Source organism: Carlito syrichta, unplaced genomic scaffold (assembly GCF_000164805.1).
Source record: "Carlito syrichta isolate Samal-C Ts95f unplaced genomic scaffold, Tarsius_syrichta-2.0.1 Scaffold304629, whole genome shotgun sequence".
NCBI lineage: Eukaryota > Metazoa > Chordata > Mammalia > Primates > Tarsiidae > Carlito > Carlito syrichta.
Window position 1 is genome coordinate 728,594 of NW_007248725.1, and position 13,437 is coordinate 742,030.

The following is a 13,437-nucleotide window of genomic DNA, read 5'->3' on the forward strand; positions in this document are numbered from 1 at the left end:
ATCTCTGTCTTTCCTTAGGGAGCATTTGGGAGGGAAAGGTTAGGAAAACAAGCAGTGGTGTCCAGGAAGAGGGATAGGTGAAAGGAAGTGGCCAGCTTCCAGGCAAGAGGAGAATATCTCTCTGCTCGCTGAGCAGGGGCAGTCAGGATCCATAACCAGCTTACATTTATTTTCAGAGCTGCACTTGGCCCTGGCACCATGCATGATTGCTTATGGAAATATGTCATGGTTACTGTGTCCTTGGTTGTCCTGGGCTTCATCCTCCAAGAGAATAAAGAAGAGCATGATGATTACCGTATACCATTGGTGAGTACCAGAGATTGAGACTGGACCATTTGTCAACCTTCAGTAGGAGGAAACTTTCCCAATTATGTGAAGCATTCTAGTCTCATCATAGAAGTTCTAAGAATAGAACTTCCTGGGTGATTTCTGAAAGAACTAGAAATTGACCTTCCTTATAATCCAGCAATCCTGTTATTAGGAATATACCCAGAGGAACTCAAATCATTCTACAAAAAAGACACCTGCACCCACATATTTGTTGCAGCTCTATTCACAATAGCAAAAACATGGAATCAACCATGCTGCCCATCAAAGCTAGACTGGATTTTTAAAATGTGGTGCATATACACAATGAAATATTATGCAGCCATAAGGTAGGACTTTGCAGCAACTTGAATGGACTTAGAGTCTATCATACTCAGTGATCTATCACAGAAACAAAGAACAGAGTTCCATATGTTCTCACTCATAAGCAAATCTTGAACAGTCATCATAATACTATAAGAAAGAAATTGGCAGTAGTGGGAAACTGCCAGGGGAGGGAGGGGCATACCTCATCAGCAAGGGTACCTGCAAAATGAACATTTGTATACCTAACCCTGAATTGTATCCCACATCTTTAAAATTAAATAAATTACCCGGGCTCGGTGGCTCAGCCTGTAATCCGCGTCTTTGGGAGGCTGAGGTGAGTGGATTGCCTGAGCCCGCGGGTTTGAAATCCGCCTCGGCAGGCAAGACCTCATCTCTACAATAAAATAAAAAAATCAGCCAGGCGTGGTAGTGCACGTCTGTAATTCCGGCTACTCGGAAGGCTGAGGCGGAAGGATCGCTGGAGCCCAGCAGATCGAGGCTGCGGTGGCCGGGAGCGGCCACTGCACTCCAGTCTGGGTGACAGAGTGAGACTCCAACTCAAAAAATTAATTAATTAATTAAATTTAATTAATTAATTAAAGAAAGAATAGAACACTTGAAAAATCAGGAAAGTGTCAAAGAAAGTCTGATCCAGCCTTGAAAAATGGGTGGGGTTTGACTAGGAGCAGGGAGGCAAAGACCTATTCTAAGTGTGGAGAGGGCAAGGCACCACCATAAGCTTTAGAGGACCAGGTTGACTGGCAGGACCACCAGGCAATGAGGCCCACCTGGGCGCTCGCCACTTCCCAACCAAGGCCTGATATGGGAGATGTTATTCTTCTCATTTCTCACCTGAAGGGGTTTAAAGCAACTTCCCCACATGGACAACATCTGCAAGTAAGAAGACCAAATTCTATACAGGTCCTCCTAAGGCTTTGGGCCTACATTTTTCTGAAACATCTTAGACTAGCAGGAGCAATGCAGAGAGTAGATGTGGGGAAGTGGTTCTGAAATGTGTGCGTGGTCAGATTTGAGAGAAGAAAGGATGTCAGAATTCAGGAACTGGGTGCGTGTTTCTTAAGGATAGGTCCAGGCACTGGGCTTCATTACATCTCACATAACCCAGCACAGGCCTAAGACGAGTTAGACAACATTTGGCAGCCTGATAATGGTAGGAGAAAGCAGATGTGGGGCATGGTGGGGACAGGCTAGTGCTTATTCTACATACACCTGGGACCTTCCCAACGACATTCTATGCAAATGTGGGAGCCCCACTTTCCTGACTCAGGCCCCACGGCTCCTACTGGAAAGCCCTGTCTGTTCTCACAACAGGTGGAGAGCAGGTAACTCAGCCCTGACACTCAGCCTCCCTGGTGACTGGATGCTGGGGCTTGCCTTAGAAGGGAACAATTGCTCCTCAATGGGCTCCAGAGAATCTGGGGTAAATATTTGTGCTGATACATGTCTTATCCTCAGAATGAAAAGAAGAACATCTTTTGGCAATCAGTTCAGGAGCAAATCAGCTCTGAAATCAAGAACCACCTGAGAACCTTCAAGGAGATGCAGAAAGATTCCCCTTTATTCCAGCATGCCAACTACAAATTCCTGGCTGGAGTCCCTCCCCAGGAAAAGAGTGAGTACCTAGGAGGGAACAGTCAGCCTGGAGGAAGATCAGACAAAGTATTTTCACAACAAAAAAGGGACATGAGCCAAATGGGGAAATAGTTGGCATCTGGTAAGGAAAGAAGGGAGCTCTGAGGGGAGCCATGCTATAGAACTTGCACAGCTTATAATCCTGAGTGCGTCTTCCTTCCGCCTGGTCCCTCTTGAATGACCAAGAGGATAAGACAGCCACTGTGACCCTGTGAAGGAGCCATCCCACAAAGAAGCTCATCCATGGCGGTCCCCAGATAGGGGAAGATAGGATGGGAGAGAAGCCAGGGAGAGCCATGGGAAAAGCACTGGGTAGAGGGAAAAGAGGGTGCTGTGGACTTCGGGTCTGAGTTCACTAGACTGCCGGCCCCTTAGGCTCACATAGGTCCCTGAGGTCCTCTAGTCCAGGTCTGGTTGATCCCTGATAGCTGAGATAATGCTGAAGGTCAAGGCCAGTCTAAAATAGCTTGCCAAGCCAACAAATTTGCCTTTGGTACCTGGAGGCCTTTCCCATAAGAGAGAGCCTTGTCCTTCTGAAAGCTTCTTCCAACAGTCTTTCAAAGTATTGTTCTAGTGAAACCACGTCACAACTCTGATCAGAGAGTAACCTCTCCTCTGTATTCCCGGGGGAAAGAAATGTGAATGGTCACAGGTATTGGCATAAGGGGAGACCTGGGAGGAGAGTCCTAGGAACTCTTCACCATCCTAAGAGCTGCTGTTCCCTGTGTTTCCCCAGAACTGCTCACAGTGGGGATTTCCTCCATGCAACAGCCTGGTGGGACCTTCCTCTTGGAGACTCTGCAGTCCGTGTTCCAGGCTTCCTCAGAACATGAGCTGAAGTACATCGTGGTGCTGGTTCACCTGTCAGGTCCTGACCCCGAATGGCTCAGCCAAACAGCTGCCAATATCTCAGGCCTCTTCGCACCATATATTGAGGCCGGGAAGCTACTGGTGATCCGTGGTGTGCTCGGGGACTCCCCTCTCTCAGGAGGTCTGGGCAACATGAATCACTCCTCACCCTGTGAAGCACTTCACTCCAGGCAGAAAGCAGACTATGCCCTCCTCATGAACTTTGCTAGCAACCTTTCTGATTACTTTCTGTTGGTGGAAGATAATGTTCACTGCACTCCCAAATTTGTTGCTGCCATCTCTTCAGCATTATCAGCCTGGAAAGAACTATTTTGGGTGACCTTGGAGTTTTCCAGCCTGAGTGCCTCCGGGAAAGTTTTCCACTCGAGTGACCTCTCCCGCCTTGCCTCTTTTTTCCTCCTCTTCCATCAGGACACTCCTGTTCACTTGCTTCTCTCTGAATTTCATCTTCTCTTGGGCCAAAATATTCCAATTCGCTTCAATCCCTCTGTCTTCCACCACATGGGCAATTATTCTGTGTTTGGGGACATATGCTTTCCTATGGAGAAGGACACAGTCTTTGGTGAACCAGATAACCCTGTTGCCAGTGTCCTCACTGACATGGTATCGCTGCAGAATGTGGTTCCGCAATATGCTTATATTCTGAATGAGGAGTGCTACTCTACCCTTGATGCTTCAAAGGGCAATCACTTGACAGTGATTCTGGACAGGCCACAAAAAGTTATTCGGATAGCAGTGCTGACTGGCTCTGACACACAGGGCTCGTATCAACTGCAGCAGGGGCAGGTAGAACTGGGCTATGGTCCCAGGGAGAACCCCGAAGACTGTGCTCTCTACTCCTTGCTAGGGCCATTGGTGGAAGGAAATTTGGACCAGAGGGTATTTCCTGAAGGAGATTCTTTGGAGGAGTTGAGCTGTATACGACTGGTGGTGCTAGCATCTCAGAAGTCTTGGCTCTTGATCAGGCAGATCAGAGTCTGGACAAAACCCGAGGAAGAGGAAAGTTAGAGGACACAGTGGAGATTCTGCAACGGAATCTACATGATTGACAAGAAATAAATCAGATATTGGTCAAGAGCTGCACATTCCGAGTAGGGTGATCATGTAATTTATTATTCAAACTTGGACATTTTTGGAAGTGAAGGGAAGCACTATAAGAAACTCTACTAAGGCCAGGCATGGTGGCTCATGGCTGTATTCCCAGTGCTTTGGGAGACTGAGGTGGGAGGATCTCTTGAGCCCAAGAATTCAAGGCTACAGTGAGCTATGATCATGCCACTGCACTCCAGTATGGGTGACAGAGTGAGACCATGACTTTAAAAAACAAAAAACTACACTAGAACAATAGATGTAAATCAGGACACCAGGACTGTCCCAGGCAAGATGTGTGATCACCCTAATTCTGAGTTTTCTAGGCTTAAGTGTATGACACAGTCTGAAGAGGGTCAAAGAAAAGAATATCCTTCTGGCTTCTAGGAGCCAGAGTGAGGAGTTACCATGAATGCTTTGCTCTTGTGTACACACAGGTATCACACCCTAGGGTCTTTCTTGGAGGGAAGCATCGCTCTATCTAGAGTTGGCAACCATCTTAATAGTACTATGGTCACATTGGTGGAACAGATTTCAGCACACATCTATAGGCCCAAACCGCCAACATGCCAAGCTTGAGACCTTGCTGGAGCAAAGTTTGCTGAGTTGGGTTTCAGGAGTGGATGCTTCAAATATCCATTAATTTTCTAGAATTCTGTGCCAGTTTTGGTGTAGGCTCATATGTGTATTTTTTTCTAAGGAGAGGATACTTTACTTTCATCAAAGCATTGAAATAGATAATGTCTTCTCCTAAAAAGTTAAGAATATCTAAACCAGCAGCTGTAATCTTCTTGAGGAAAGAAACAATATGTTACTTACAGCCGAAATATTTATATTTTCACTAGAAAGCAAGGAGTTAAGATCACACATTCCTTCATGTATCTAATTAGCAAATATTTGGGTGCATAGTTAATGTTGGGTGATTTTAAAGACAGTATGAATAGTAAGGTAAACTAAATATAGATGACATCAGCAAGAAACTTCACTGCAAAAATCAGTAATCCCAGCACTTTGGGAGGCCAAGGCAGTAGGATTGCTTGAGCCCAGGAGTTTGAGACCAGCCTGGACAACATAGCAAAACCTTGTCTCTACAAAAAAATCAAAGCATTAGCTGGGCATAGTGGTACGTGCCTATAGTCCCAGCTACTTGGGATGCTGAGGTGGAAGGATCTCCTGAGCACAGGAGGCCAAGGCTACTGTGAGCCATGATCCTCCACGGTTATGCCACTGCACTCCAGCCTGGGCGGCAGAGTGAGACCCCAACTCAAAAAAAATTAAATTAAATAAAAACTAAAAAGAACAAAATTCCCATGTCCCTTGCAATTTAGGTTGGCTAATAAAATGAAAGGAAAAAGAAGTCTTTGGATGGAGTTTCCATGAAAAATCCCAATAGGGGCTCAGCCAGCCAGCAGAAACTTTTTTTGAGTTGACCTGATAATTCATCTTTATTTTATTGCTTCACTGTTGCTTTCAATCAAATGCTTCTTATATTTGATTCTGCTTTTCTAATTGTCTTCAATTAAGAGTTATGGAACTTGCTATTTAGAAGACTATATATGACTTGAAAAGATCTTCAAAGTATATAATTAAATGAAAAAAATCAAACTTCAATATGATACATATAAAATTGTTCATTCATACATTTCTATTCAGCAAAATTACAAAAAGAAACATGAAGGACTCTGGCATTGGCCATTTATGTAACTATGAACCCTACAAAAATCCTCTTGATAAAACAACTAAATATAGTTTATGTAATACTTAAAAACTGTTTTGAAGTTTATCGTGGAAATGAAGAGAAAATGAATTATCAGACACCAAAAAAAAAAAACCAAAACAAAACAAAATAGGAATCCAGAGAGGTAACTAAGGACTTAAGTTGCCTTTTGCCTTGAAGGAATTAATCAAAGCCAATGACATTGAGGTCTTTTTTAAACAGCAAGGGAACAAGAGAAAATGTCAGGGGTTGCCCAAGATACTGAGCATAATGGGAGATTGTCACATAAAGCTGCAGTGTCAAAGGACTATAAATTCATCATAAACACATACCAAAAAATGGGACAGAAATAAAATTTACCTATTTCCACCTTTGCCCTATTAGAGAGGGAAAAAATCTTCCCTGGTAATTCCTAATCATAAACTGTTCATGGCCAGAAACAGTGACTCAAGTCTGTGATCCCAAAACTTTGGAAGGTCGAGGTGAGAAGATTGCCTGAGCCCACGGGTTCAAGATCAGCCTGGGCAACTTGGCGAGACCTCATCCTATAATAAATCAAAAAATTAACCAAGCATGGTGTTATGTGCCTATAATTCCAGCTACTTGGAAGGCTAAAGTGGAAGGATCACCTGAGCCCAGCACGTCAAGGCTGCAGTGGCTGTGAGCATGCCACTGCACTCCAGCCTGGGTGACAGTGAGACTCCAACTCAAAAAAAAAACCAAAAAACTGTTCTTTATGTAAATTTGCAATTACTCAAGTTAACACTGCCAGGAGCTCCCAACTCTCCAGCCAAGATTATGGTGTAAATTGATCACAACCTAAGTTGACATTCCCGTCAAGATGCCATAAAAAACAAATGCAAATCTTTTGGTGAAATCTAGGTCTCAGAGAATTCCTGCAAAGTTCTACAAAACATGAGCTCGGCACACCTCATCCACAAGGGTACCTGCATAATGAACATCTGAATACCTAACCCTGAATTGTACCCCACATCTTCAAAATTAAAATTTTTTTAAAAGCATGAGCTCAGACAAACAAAAAATTATAAAACATGCAAAGAAATAAGGCCCCATAGTGAGAACCAGAAGAAGACGAAAAACCCAAAATAACAACAACAAAAAAACAGTATCAGAACTATAAAATCTACACATATTTTAAATATCATACACAGAATTAAAAAATATTAATAGGTGTTTTCAGAAATAAAAGTCAGCATTGAAAATATGAGTAAATGATATGCAACTAACAAAAGAACTAAAAACATTTGAAAAATAAGTAAATAGAAATTCTAAAGAAGAAAAAATGTAATTTAATTGTAATTTAAAACCAATGGATACATTAAAAATATGATTAGATACAATCAAATAGAAAATTGGTGAACTAAAAGATAGAATTAAAGATATTATTCATAATCCAGCACAAGATAAAGAGATAGAAAACAATATAAGAGAGAAATTAAGAAGTTTAGGAGACTGAAGGACAAACATAATTTCAATCAGGATTCCAAAAAGAGAAGTGAGAATTAGAGAGGAGCAATTTCCAAAAAGATAGTAAATAAAAACTACTTTCCAAAACTGATGAAAGAAACCAATCCTTAGATTGAGGAATCTCAATGAATCACAAGAAAAGTAAATAAAAAATAATCCACCATATCAAAGAAAAATACAGAACGCCAAAGAAGAAAGAACTTACTGAAAACAGCCAGAAAGAAAAGAAAATTCCATTATGAATGAAGACAAAAGACAATCTGAAGATACATTTCTTGGTAGATTGTTGCCACTGATAGGTAATTCAGTGGCGACAATCTACCAAGAAATGTATCTTCAGAATGTTCTGAGAAAATAAATAGCAACCTACAATTAATTTCCCAACCAAACTGTCTTTCAACATAAGAAGATAGTTAAAGTACTAACAGGCCAGCCGCAGTGTGTCACTTCTGCAATCCCAACACTCAAGGCTGCAGTGAGTTATGAGTGCACCACTGCGCTCCAGCCTGCATGATAGCCTTGAACTCCTGGCCTCAAGTGATCCTCCTGGCCTCAAGTGATCCTCCTGTCTCAGTCTCCCAAATAGCTGGGACTATGGGCCTGCACTACCAAGCCCAGATAAATTTTTGTAGGGACGCGGTCTCACTATATTGCCCAGGCTGGTCTCAAACTCCTGGGCTTAAACAATCCTCTCACCTTGGCCTCCCAAAGTGCTAGGATTACAGGCATGAGCCACTACGCCTGGCCAGCTCTACTTCTTAAGCAAGTTGTTTTGATCCTTCTAGGCATTTTCTCATCTCTTAACACAGGAATAAAAATAGTTCCTACTCATGAGGTTGTGAGGATTAAATGATTTAATTCATTAAAGACACTTAAAACAGTAGCAGACATGTACCAAGATCTGTTTATATTATGTAATACTACCAGTGTCATTTTGTTTAAAGGATTAACTTCTAATTCTTTGCAAGAATACAGTCTAATCACTACCTATATCTGCCAGCTCATTTGCTACCTGCTACCCTACACTCTACTCACTTCCTGGAATACCATTTCTCCCTTTTTCCTTTGACAAATTACAGTGCTTAAAGGGGCGTGAAGAACTTGGACTTGATTCAGACCATTGTCCTTACCAAAGACTGATCAAGGCCTAGCATCACTCACAATGAGGGGTAGGAAACAGGAAAATGAAGATTAAAGAAACAATTTGGAAAAAAAGACAATTGATCTCAGTAGTTTCCAAGTCTCTCTGTGCCATGGGAGGCATTAATTCTCTCCAGATATTGACTCCTTACCCCCAACCTGTGCCATCCCAAGAAAAATGCACAAGTATCCACAGAAGCTGAAAACAGACATAGCATTCCCAGAGAACTCGAACTGTTTCAAATTACAAAGAATGACAAAAGCCAGAATAAAGGCAAAAATAAAATGAGCCAAAAAAGTGTTTGGTTTTGCTCCCCAGTTCCACCCTACCCACATAGACCTTCCTCCCAAACTCCCTGCATTTCATTGTTCCCTAATCCTCTCTTCAACAGTGGTTCTCGGCCAAGAGTGATTCTGCCATCTCCATCGACCCAGGGGACATTCAGCAATGTCTGGATATATTTTTGGTTGTCACAACTAAAGGATGCTATTGTCATATGACCCAAGGCACTGAGGATGCTGCTAAGCAAACTAGAATGGGCAGAACAGCCTCTGACAACAAAGAATAGATAATTGTGATAACTGTAATTAAATAACAGTGCCAATGTTGAGAAACCTTGCTCTTTGATAAATCAGCATCTGCTTTCATGACAGGGTAAGACTACATTTAAACAACTGTAGTAAAATCAGAAAATGTCAAGATTATGCAAGGAAAGACTAGATTCTTCAAACAGCAAATGGGTCAAAAAAAAAAATTCTTCCCACCACAAAGGGTTAAACCATCAGCTCAGTGAGTAAGTCATGGTACATCAAATATGTCTTGAAAAATATCTATAAAGGACAGAATTTATGAATGTATAGTCTTAAACTTTTAAAATAATATCTTTGAATTTAGATTTGTGTGTCTGGTCAAATATAAGGGATTTGTAATGTGAAGACAATCTGAGTCCTATACCTATATTTTATTAATCTGTGAACTTCGCTCTTAAATCCTCTCCAATCAAGGATTTTGTCCTTGCCATTCAATCACTCAAATTGTTCTTGTCAAGATTTCTAATGACCTCCAGGTTGGAAAACTTGAGATTCATCAGCATATAAAACCATGAGATCCAAGGACTGAGCCCTGGATCATTTCAACACTAAGAGGCTGAGCAGCTGAAGGGAAACAAGCAAAAGAGAGTGAGAAAAGGTCAATGTGGAGGTGAAAGAAAAATCAAGTGAAGCTGGGTAGGGTGGCTCATGCCTGCAATCCCAGCACTTTGGGAGGCAGAGGTGGGAGGACTGCCTGAGCCCAGGGGTTTAAGACCAGCCTGGCCAACTTGGTGAGACCTCGCCTCTACAATAAATAAAAAAATTAGCTGGGTGTGGTGGCACACTCCTGTAGTTCCAGCTACTTGGAAGGCTGAGGCGGAAGGATTGCCTGAGCCTAGCAGGTCAAGACTGTGGTGGCTGTGAGCACGCCACTGCACTCCCGCCTGGGTAACAGAGTGAGATTCCTACTCAAAAGAAAAACCAAGCGAATGCAATGTGAAGACAGTGTTTCAAGGGGATGGAATAATTGACTAGATCAAAGGCTGCTGATGGGCCAGGTTAAATGAGGCCTGGCCATCAATCATTGAAGATCAAGTAAAACAGCAGCAAAAGGATTATAATGGAAAACAGCAAACAGCCTTAGAAGCTAGAGGTAGTCTCTCCCTACAGGACAGAGGACAGATTAGATTACAAAGACAGTGAGTACCTCTGGAAAGATTTAGAGGCAGGGTTCTCTAGTGATACTTGGCATAGTATAATCTCCCCTCCCTTTCTGGAGATTTCTTTCTTAGTCAAGATAAAGATAATGTTTCCCTATGGGGCAAAGGCTGGCAGGTTTGCCAGTAGTCCCCTTATAAGATTAGGGGTTTCCTAACCTTAGCATTTCTTAGCTGTGACACAGATCCGCCATGTGCTCGGCATGTGGATGTACACAGACCCACTCTGCATCACCCTCCTCACCGTGTTCCCCCTTGGAACTTGGGGGACAAGGAGAATTGTTGCAACATGAAGCCCATGCTGCCTGCAGTGTTGTGGGTCATAAAAGGCCTAGTGTTTCCTTACCGACCGGATTTACAGAAGTGTGGCAAGTCATCCGAGCAGCGACACTATGCTTAGGGATTGCTTGACCTCCTAATGAAAGAGTAGCAATCTGTCATTATATTTTCTTTGTGTGTAATTTTTTCTAAAGAGTCGTCTCATTTATTATTACATTGTTCTAAGCACATGGAATTCATCAATAAACAGGTCAAGACTGCTGCCCTCCTAAGCTACATCCTAAAGTGGGAGAGAGGAATGATGAATTTAACAAGTAAGTATGAGGCATAAGGATGGCAGGGGCCAGGCTCAGTGGCTCAGCCTGTCATCCCGCGCCTTTGGGAGGCTGAGGTGAGTGGATTGCCTGAGCCCGCGGGTTTGAGACCCGCCTGGGCAGCGAGACCTCATCTCTACAATAAATAAAAAAATCAGCCGGGCGTGGTAGCGCATGCCTGTAATTTCGGCTACTTGGAAGGCTGAGGCGGAAGGATCGCCGGAGCCCAGCGGGTCGAGGCCGCGGTGGCCGGGAGCGGCCACTGCACTCCACTCTGGGCGACAGAGTGAGATTCCAACTCAAAAAAAAAGGATTGCATGGATTGGAGTCGAGGGATTTGACATGATCTGGCTGAAGTTAAAAAAGAATGACTTTAGGCCGGGCTCGGTGGCTCAGCCTGTAATCCTGCACCTTGGGAGGCCGAGGTGAGTGAATCGCCTAAGCCCGTGGGTTCGAGAGCCGTCTGGGCAACTTGGCGAGACCTCATCTCTACAATAAATTTTTTAAAAATGAGCCAGGCATGGTAACGCGCACCCGTAGTTCCAGCTACTTGGAAGGCTGAGGCGGAAGGATCACCAGAGCCCAGCGGGTCAAGGCTGCGGTGGCTGGGAGCAGCCACTGCACTCCAGTCTGGGTGATGGAGTGAGACTCCAACTCAACAAAAAAAAAAAAAAAAAAAAGATCAGAAAAGAATGACTTTACCTGTGGTGTAGAAACTTTAGAGGAACAAGGATGGAAACAGGGCCAATTAGGATGCTCCTGTAGGAATCCAAGCTAGGGAAGATGGTTTAGAGTAGACCAAAGTGGTGTCAATGGAGGAGATAAAAAGTGGCCCGCTGGGTGCACTGGCTCATGCCTATAATTCCAGCACTTTGGGAGGCCGAGGTGAGAGGATTGCCTGAGCCCACAGGTTCAAGACCAGCCTGGTCAACTTGGCGAGACCTCATCTCTACAATAAATTTTAAAAAGTAGCTGGGCATGGTAGTGTGTGCCTGTAGTTCCAGCTACTTGGAAGGTTGAAGCAGACCTGAGCCCAGCAGGTCGAGGCTGCTGTGGCTGTGAGCATGCCACTACACTCCAACCTGGGTGACAGAGTGAGACTCAAACTCAAACTCAAAAAAAAAAAAGAAGTGACTCATCTGAGAAGGAAAAAATAAAACTCCCTGATAACAACTGTCTACCTTTCCTCCCACCAGTAGGACTTCCATGAATCACTGAGATTCACCCAGGACTATCTGCAGACTTGTGACTTTTAAACAGTGAAAACCAGAGCCAAGCATGGTGACTTGTGCCTGTAATCCCAGAATTTGGGGAAGTCAAGGTGAAAGTATTAATTGAGTCTAGGAGTTTGAGACCAGCCTGGATCTCATCTACAAAAAATTTTAAAAATTAGCCAGGCATGGTGACATGTACCTGTAGTTCCAGTTATTCAGGAGGCTGAAGTGAAAGGATCACCTGAGCCCAGGAGGTTGAGGCTGCGGTGAGTCATGATTGTTCCACTGCAAATTAATTAATTAATTAATTATTTATTTATTTAAAATGAAAACTGGCTGGGCTCAGTGACTCAGTCTATAATCCCAGCACTTCAGGAGGCTGAGGCGAGTGGATTGCCCAAGGCTCCAGGTTCAAGACCAGCCCAGGCAACTTGGTAAGACCTCGTCTCTACAGTAAGTAAAAAAAATTAGCCAGGTGTGGTAGTGTGCACCTGTAGTTCCAACTACTTGGAAATCTGAGGTGGAAGAATCACTGGAGCCCAGTAGGTTGACACTGGGGTGGCCATGAGCATGCCACTGCACTCCAGCCTCAAAAAACAAAAAGAAACCAAGACAAACACAGTACAACAATTTAAAAACTACAGCCCAATATCTCTCCTGAACTTAAACATAAAAATTATCAGCAAACCATTAGCAAATTAAATCCAGCAATAAATGAAAAAGAATAACATACCACAAGTAAGTGGGATTTATCTGAGGACAGCAATACAGGTTCAATTTTTAAAAATCAATGTAATCCATCATGTAATAGTGCAAAAATGATCTTATCAATTGAGGTAGCATAAAACACTTGACAAAGTTTAGCATCCATTCAAGATTTAAAAAAAAACAACTCAGGAGTACAGAGAAACTTCTGGCTGGGCTCGGTGGCTCAGTCTGTAATCTCAGCAATCTGGGAGGCTGAGGCAAGTGAATTGCCTGAGCCCGCGGGTTCACGACCCATCCAGGCAACTTGGCGAGACCTCGTCTCTGCCATAAATTAAAAATTAGCCAGGCATGGTAGCGCATGCCTGTAGTTCCAGCTACTTAACAGAGTGAAAATCCAACTCAAAAAAAAAAAAAAAACTTATTCATCCTGATAAAGGTTATCTACCCCCAAAAAAATCCTACAGCTAATATATTTAATGGTAAAAGACTGAATGTTTTCTCACTAAAACTGGGAACAAAGCAAGGACACTCACTTTCACCACTTTTTTTTTTTTTTTGAGTTGGAGTCTCACTCTGTCACCCAG

General features: G+C 43.1%; 2 protein-coding genes across 2 annotated transcripts in view; both read left to right on the forward strand.

The window, feature by feature from the left end:
- Positions 1-2,261: 2,261 nt before the first annotated feature.
- The window catches only part of LOC103262821 (NADH-cytochrome b5 reductase 1), a 22,344-nt gene continuing 11,168 nt past the window's right edge, over positions 2,262-13,437 (forward strand). Inside the window, exon 1 of the mRNA XM_021713612.1 lies at positions 2,262-2,266. The gene's annotated coding sequence lies outside the window, so the exon portion shown is untranslated. The remainder of the gene's footprint in view (positions 2,267-13,437) is intronic.
- On the forward strand, positions 3,352-4,164 carry LOC103262832 (alpha-1,3-mannosyl-glycoprotein 4-beta-N-acetylglucosaminyltransferase-like protein MGAT4E). Its single transcript, XM_008060479.1, has one exon. It carries the CDS (start codon positions 3,352-3,354, stop codon positions 4,162-4,164), a length of 813 nt encoding a protein of 270 aa, XP_008058670.1.

What these genes read in the sequence shown, in the direction of transcription:
- LOC103262832 (XM_008060479.1), top strand. Translation starts at nt 3,352, where the DNA reads ATGAACTTTGCTAGCAACCTTTCTGATTACTTTCTGTTGGTGGAAGAT.